Source organism: Nanorana parkeri, unplaced genomic scaffold (genome assembly GCF_000935625.1).
Source record: "Nanorana parkeri isolate BGI_ZX_2015 unplaced genomic scaffold, ASM93562v1 scaffold345, whole genome shotgun sequence".
Classification (NCBI taxonomy): Eukaryota; Metazoa; Chordata; class Amphibia; order Anura; family Dicroglossidae; genus Nanorana; species Nanorana parkeri.
In genome coordinates, this window is record NW_017306613.1 from 71,327 (window position 1) to 79,712 (window position 8,386).

At 41.3% G+C, this 8,386-nt stretch overlaps 1 protein-coding gene across 1 annotated transcript in view; it reads left to right on the top strand.

Moving 5' to 3' along the window:
• ASS1 (argininosuccinate synthase 1) overlaps positions 1 to 8,386 on the top strand; it is a 72,252-nt gene that overhangs the window by 6,887 nt on the left and 56,979 nt on the right. The window contains exons 2-4 of the mRNA XM_018558531.1: positions 880 to 948; positions 2,257 to 2,445; positions 7,534 to 7,590. Of these exons, the coding sequence (XP_018414033.1) occupies positions 880 to 948; positions 2,257 to 2,445; positions 7,534 to 7,590 (315 nt within the window). The remainder of the gene's footprint in view (positions 1 to 879; positions 949 to 2,256; positions 2,446 to 7,533; positions 7,591 to 8,386) is intronic.

Consider the following 8,386-nt stretch of genomic DNA (forward strand, 5'->3'; position numbering starts at 1 on the left):
TTTTTTTTTTTTTAAGTATTCTGACACCTGCTGCCGTCAGAATAAAAAAAAGGCATAGAAATGAATAGCTAGATTGCTATTGGCTATTTGAATTTGCAATAGCCAATAGCAAGCTGTCTATTGCACCTGCCCTCTGCTGCGGTCAATTAGCAGAGAGAGGACCTGATGGAGAACTTCAGGTCTACCTCTGCTGATTAGCTATTGCACCCGCCCACTGCTGCTGTCAGTCTGCTATTGGCTATTGCAAATTCAAATAGCCAATAGCAATCTAGCTATTCATTCCTATGCTGTTTTTCTTTTTTTTTACTCTGATGGCGGCCTGCGGCTATGAGTAAAAAAAAAACAAAAAACATAGCAGGGAAAGGTTTACTCTAGAGCGGAGTAAACCTTTCTGGGAGAAAATGTTTCTCTCCCAGGCAGCCCGGAGCGGCTATCCAATGGCTGTTATTGTTCATAACCACTAAGCTTACTAGGTGGCTAGCACTTCTGCCTTGCGGCACTAGGGGTTCCTGGTTCTAATCTTGGTCAGGACACTATCTACAAGGAGTTTGCATGTTCTCTCTGGGCTTGTGTGGGTTTTCTTCCATGTACTCTGGTTTCCTCCCACACTCCAAAGACATGCTGGAAAGATAATTGGCTCCTGTCTAAGTTTGCCCTGTATATGTGCATATGAGATAGGGACCTTAGATTGTAAGCTCCTTGAGAGCAGGGACTGATGTGAATGTGCACAATGTAGAGCGCTGTGTAAATTGTCGGCACTATATAAATACCTATAATAAATATAGTATATTGATAATAATATTGGATATAATATTGATTATATAAGTGGCATGGCTCCTAGTGTGGGTGATTAATCCTCCTGTTTTGTACCTCAAATAGGCAAACATTGGCCAGAATGAAGATTTTGAGGAAGCACGGAAGAAGGCTTTGGCTCTCGGAGCAAAGAAGGTAGAAGGCTCATTATTACTTGTTTTATCATGACATTTTTTTTTTATTCCATACTAGCTTTCTGTTGATTAAAGAGAAACTATAAGGGTTATTCACTACTGAGCCGAAGGATACAGCCATAGCTTTGGCTGATCCTTCGGGCGCCGGAGCCCTTCGGTTCAGTCGAACCGAAGGTCTGCTGTACGGGCTATTCACAATAGCCCGTACTGCTGCCGAAGGCGGCTGAGCGGCTCAGCCGAGCTGAAGGCATATGCTTTGGCTCAACTGAGCCTAAGTGAAAGCCGGAGCGGGGTGAACGGCCTGCCGGAGGCCAAATGACCTGGGGACGCTGATCTGTCATTAAACAATAACAACTGGGCGGGGCCGGCCGTGATGTAACTGCTGGCTCCGCCCAGTTGTTTATTGGCCGAGACCTGCTAGACTCTAGGAAACAGTTGGGCGGAGCTAGCTGTCACTGCTAGCTCTGCCCAATTGTTTTTCTTTGTTTTTATAATTTTTTTTCTTCTTTAAAATATCTTTTATTTATTTTTTACTTTTCCTATTTTTGATCATTTTCAAGATAATTTTTTATGGAAAGGCATGATGCTGTGTGAGGCACCCCTGAGGAAGCCAGAAGGCACCCCAGGGTGCCAGGGCACGTTGCTTGAGAAAGGCTGGTCTAAACCAGTGGCGTCATAAGGGGGGTGCGGTCCACACCCGGGTGTCACCATCGCAGGGGTGACACCAAAATGACTGACAGTCATTTTGGTGTCACCCCCTCTAAAAAGTCGGGCACTTGGTCATGGGCCGAGAGCCCAACAGTGTCAAGAGAGAGGAGGGGACCCGGCGGCATACCTCATCCCGCCGGATGAATATCCCCTCCTCTCTCTGCCGGGGTCCATTACCAAGATGGCCGCCGGCAGGCGTCAATCAGATGGTCGCGCATGTGACACCCGGCCTCGGGAAGCCCCTGGTCTAAACATATATAAATATACAAGAGAGTATAAGAAGTCTGTTTACTGGTAATAGGCATGCTTGGGGAGGTTCTAAAAGATTGCTGATGTTTTCCTACATGCACTCTGCACTCCTTATAGGCTGTGAATGGGCATATGCATTTTAGTGTAACAGCTGTTGCCATTGTATTTCATATATAGAGAAATGTTGGTAGACAGACCCTTGTGGCAGATATAACAAGTTGAATGTTGGGCATAATGGATAATTCTAGAACCAAAAAAGCAGCCAGGTCAACAGTGTTCTCCTCTAACACATATATTTTGGAATGGAATTCCAGTTACACTGATGCCTTACCCTCATTACTCCCATCACCAGGTGTTCATAGAAGATGTACGTAAAGAGTTTGTGGAAGAGTTCATCTGGCCAGCAGTCCAAGCCAATGCCATCTATGAGGATCGGTACCTTTTGGGCACCTCACTGGCTCGTCCGTGTATTGCCCGGAAGCAGGTGGAAATTGCCAAAAGAGAAGGGGCTGAGTATGTCTCACATGGAGCAACTGGAAAGGTAATGGTCATCTACAACTGCTATTTCACTTCCTCATACATTTAATAATTACCAATGCAGCCAAAAATAGGTGCCACAAATTACACACATTTGCCCTTTTCAGTTGTTGAACCTCAAAGCGTATTTGCACGTTTGCAGCCAATTTGGGATAACACCTAATTTATATTTGTTACATGTTCCCATTCACATAAGGTAACTAAAAACTCTAAAAAAAATTAAAATATTTCTGGGAACCTTTTTATTAGCTTTTTACTTACTGAAAAATCCAACTTAGCTTTTCCCTTCTATATAATGTTACGGAGGGGGCTGGGGAGATATGTTTACCATCATTAACCCTGTCTGCACTGTGCTGGCAGAACTGTCTGTCATTACAAAGGGTTAAAGACCTGGGGGCTTATACAGGTGAAACTCGAATAATTAGAATATCATGCAAAGTTCATTTATTTCACTAATGCAACTTAAAAGGTGAAACTTATATACGAGATAGACTCATTACATGCAAAGCAAGATAGTTCAAGCCGTGATTTGTCATAATTGTGATGATTATGGCTTACAGCTCATGAAAACCCCAAGAACCCCAAATCCACAACCTCAAAAAAGTAGATTATTACATGCAATCAATAAAACAAGGATTGTACATGGAACAATATCGGACCTCTGAAAAGTACAAGCATGCATATGTACTCAGTACTTGGTTTGGGCCCCTTTTGCAGCACTTACTGCAATTACTTTTGCACGATATTCTAATTATTCGAGTTTCACCTGTATGTTAGTTAGACATGTGCAAAACTAAAAAAATCATTTTCAGAACGAAACAAATGAAAACGAAAAACGTTTTCATTTGTTTCGTCAAAGGAAACACATTTTTATGTTGATTCGGAGGCAACGGGCCTCAGAATCCGAAACCGCACACGGAAACTGCAGAATGAGCATATCTTGGAGTATATCTTGGTACACACCAAGATGGCGGCGCCCGCATGTTCGGGCGTGGCCATCTTGGTGTATACCAAGATGTGGCCAACGCTTGTGCAGCGTGTGACCTCACCGTCATGAGACGCCATACGCTCCACGTTCAAGATGGCGGCGGGCATGTGCAGAACATGTCGGCAGCCAATATGGCTGCCACCGTGTTCTAGAAATGAATTTATGTATGCCCAAATATAGTTTTCGGATATGTGGGCATATAATAAATTGGTTATTTCGGATGAACCGCCCAATCAACTGATTTACGTTTATTTGCAGGTTCGTGCGAATCCGAATGCACATGTCTAATGTTAGTGCACTTTTAAAAAAAACTGTGGGTCAGTCTGTCTCTTAATTGAACACTGCAAGCTATTCAAACGGAAATAAGCTTCCTATAGAGCCCTATGTACTGTGTTTCCCCTGAAAATAAGACACTGTCTTTATATTTTTTTGGGCTCAAAAAAACACACTAGGTCTTATTTTCGGGGTAGGTCTTAATGTTGCTTTTAATGTACAACAATCCAAAGTTAATGCAAATCCAAATTAAATAATTCAAAATGGCAAAGTTAAGAATAGGGTGATCAGGGCAATCGGGGGTGCCGTACCTTTCCAAGAGCCATTTGGTAACCAGAATGAGCGAAGTGTGCTTTCACCATCGATTCCTTACAGGCGGAATGCGTTTGGTATCACTCCGCCTGTGACAGGATGCGGCGCTATAGAGGAGGCATCAGCTTATGCGTCCCTGCTCCCTCCGCTGCCGCCTCGCTTCCTCTAGCGCTGGCTTCGTTGGCAGAGCTGATTCTCTCCCTCGGCTCTTCAAGTTCCCTCTTATGACACCACCGGCCCTGGGAATGGTCACAACTAGGTCTTATTTTCAGGGTAGGTCTTATATTTTAGCAATTCCCAAAAATAATACTAGGTCTTATTTTGGGGTTGGTCTTATTTTTGGGGAAACGGGGTATAATCCTGTCCCAGAAGACAGCTAAAAAGGTGAGAAATATTTTTTCATAAATGATTTTTAGTAGGGTTGCACAGATACCAAGTACAGTACTCGGTACAAGTACGAGTACATGTACCGATACTTTTGAGCTCCAAGACTAGACTAGAGAAAAATTCAAAAGTTAGGAGGCAGCTGTCATTTGTAAGGATCACACGGAGCTCCTGGGATTTGTACATCTCTGTTTTAATGTACGATTTTGTTTTTATAAATATAAATAAAGGGATGCACAGATACCAGTTTTGCGAGTACGAGTACTGGTACTTGCCGAGTACTTTCAAGTACGAGTACTGATACATTTTTGTTTATTGTCATGTGACAGTTTTTCTAAAACAATACAGACTAATGATTTCAGGACAGTGGTGGAGTGCCAGAGCCAGGTCCCAGCTGCAACCTCTGCAACCCTGGTAGTTCTCATGAAAATGCCAAGTATCTGCACTGGTACTCGAAAAGTATCTGTGCATCCCTAACAGATACCATTTTTTCCAGACCGAATACTGATACTTTTAATCAAGTACTCGCCAATACCAATTACCGAAACGCTGCGATCCTGGTAGTTTGCCACTGACTCCAAGCTTTAGAGGGGCTACAAATCCCAGCAACACATTACACAGCAATGTAGAATGGCAACTGGCTATAGAGGACTACAAAATCTCAGCAATACATTATACAGCAATGCCGAATGGCACTTGGCTATATAGGACTACAAATCCCAGCAATACATTATTCAGCAATGCCGAATGGCACTTGGCTATAGAGGACTACAAAATCCGAGCAATGCATTTTACAGCAATGCAGAATACCATCAGCTATAGGGGACTACAAATCCCAGCGATATATTATACAGCAATGCCAAATAACAACTGGCGATAGAGGTCTACAAATTCCAGCAACTCATTATACAGCAATGCAGAATACCATCAGCTATAGAGGACTACAAATCCCAGCAATACATTATACTGCAATGCAGAATAATATGAAGCTACATACTATGTGCTGCTCCAGGGTGCCGGTCTGATGTCTCCAGTGGAGGATCTCAGGAGGGATGTGTGAATGGGAACATTAACAAACACCCAGTGGGGGTTTCTCAAATTTGACTGCAAAAGTAGAAATACAATTTGGGCTGGGAAAGTGGTATATCTCATGAATGGCCACTAGATGGCAATATAGGCTAATAGTTTACCCTTGACTGTACCATTGTAATTGCATACATTGAAATGTATAATACAACGGGAACATACTAAAAGAGAACGAAAACAAACATGTATTACATTGGTTTATATTTTGGAGAAGTAATAGAGGTCAGAAGACTGGTTCATGCAGTGCCAACTTAAATGTGAGCGATAAGAGGAGACAATGTCCACATTTTATCTGCCAATTTGCAGTGGGCACCCAACGTCTGTAATTGTTTCCACTCCATAAATAGTTAGGTTTATGCTCAGTTGTGTTTAGTGTTCAGATCATGAAACAATCAGACTGACATTTGATTGTGTGTTGACTTTAAATTTCAGCACTGATGTTGATAGAGAGCTCCTGAAGAATCTTAACTAAGTTCTTGCTTAGAGGGAGTTCGTCAGAATTGAAATCTAGAGGCTGTTATTACTTACTGCTTTTTAAAGGTCATCTGTATTTCTGTCTTACACACAATTAGCATTCAGCTCGTGAAGTACCTGTATATTTTTTTTCAACACAGTAGTGTACCAAGTGGTGAAGCAAGAATGGGAATGACCATTTCTGAGCTTGTACTTTCACACTTTATGCACCTCATCTAAATTCTCCTTAATTATCTCCACATTTCTCATAAAATTGTTCTTAAAGTTTACTGATATCATTTTATAATGATGTTACCTTATGCTGGGAATGAAGTGCTCACTAGTCCTAATGTGTAGTTGTACTTAAATATAATTTAATATGCTTATATTTGGCACAATGCAGTGCAGTAAAGATCATCGACACTACCTTCCAAGGGCATCCTTTGGTGCTTCAGGAGCTCCAGACACTTTGAGGAGGCGGGTACCTAACTTAACCTAACAGGGGTATTAACACTTGTCAAATCCAGCCAAAACTTTATATATATATATATATATAGTTTGTAAAGTAGATACACTAACTTGTTCATTTTTCAGCTACTGCCTGCTGCAATGCACCAGTCTGCCACTAGGGGGAGACAGAAACCGTTTTAATCATTTTCGGATTGTAAGCTAAGCTTACAAGTGAAAAAAAATAAAGTAAGAACAAATAAAATATGAAAACAATGCACAAGCTGTATTTATACCATTGGCTGCTTTTGCTTGCTGTGACAGCACTGTGTATACTGAACCGAATGTTCATGTTTATTGAGCACACTGGAGGGTGGTATAATTGGGCAATCACTTTAGAACCAGCAAAGGAAAGGTGTGCAACCGAAAAATATTGGCATCAACCTCACTATCTCTTCTGGTAACATTGGTTTCCTGGACAAATAGTGAGGTTAGGTCTCCCCAACAGCGACAAAGACATCAATGATAACCTATAGAGGATCTAACCTATAGAGGATCTAACCTCTCCCTACTCCATCCAAAACTTAAAAAAAAAAGTATTGGATAGAGATGCAGTTTAACTATTGAAAACCTTTAATTCTTAATATTTTATCTCTATCAGGAATGGCTCCATTTTCTGCTTTGCTCAGTAGACACCTCCTGGACCCTCACCATTATCTCCAGAGAGAAGATGGTGATATTTTAAGGACTCTAGCATGGTTTCTTATAAATATTTAATCTCCGTTAGGAATGACTCCATTGTTTGTTTTCCCCTATAGACACCTTTTTAGACGTTCATCATTATCTCCAGAGAGGAGGTGGTGATGTTTAAGGACCCTAGTATAGGTTTCTTTTAAGGTTTTTTGATGTATGTGCTTTCCTGTCCCGATGACCCCCATTCATAGGGGTGTCAATGGGTCACACAGTGAGGGGAGTGGAGTCAGAGATAACAAACACCTGCCAGGAATTCTAAATCTTCCCCATTTTGTCCACAACTATGAATGGCATAGTAGATGTATGTACAGTATTGTGTGTGCTCCCAGACATTGCTCTATGATCTGTCTGCCATCTGCTCATGGCTCACCTCCTCTGCCTCTCTCTCTCTTACAGGGGAATGATCAGATTCGTTTTGAGCTGACCTGCTATTCTAAGCATCCAGGGATCAAGGTAACTTTTCAAAACCTAAAATGTCTTTATGCCAATGTGCACACATCCCAAGAAACCTTCCATTGTCAAGCTTGTCATTTTTAAAGACTTCTGCTAAGCATTGTTGGCCACTCAATGGGCCACATAAAATAACCATTTTAGAAAATGTAATACCCTTTATGTGAAGTAAGAAAATATTTTTATGAGGTCCTCCATGTCCATCTGCAGTTAATACATACAAAGATTTGAATCTTATTTACTGTGTGTGGCCAATTTCTTAGAAGGTAATAAATGAAAGGAAAAAATCTGAACTCCTGTGATGCAACAGACGCCCTGCTATGCAAGGCAAAGCAACAGTCACCTTCAATGCCCTTCTCAGCAGCACATACTCAGCTTTCCTGTGTAAGCTCCAATTCATTTAGTTTGAGCTTTCACAGATCTGTCTCCGTGCCTCATGTGACAGTGCTGGACCAATAGCCAAACACCAACAAAGTCATATTAGAGAAAGAGGAGTAAGTTCCATGATTACTGGATCTTTGTCTTTGCTTCTGGTGCTGAAATAAAGCAGCAGATAGAGAAGGCAAGATGAGTATCTGCTACTGGGAAAGAACAGAAATTGATTTATGTCTAAATTCGTCCCTTTGTTGCTAATTTGCTTGATAAATCACCATTAGTCAGCCTCTTAGAGCAGGGTCTGAACCAATGGCATATGTAACCTATTTTATTTACAATAAATATATATATATGTATGTGTGTATATGTATGTGTGTGTGTGTGTATGTATATATATATATATATATATATATATATATGTATA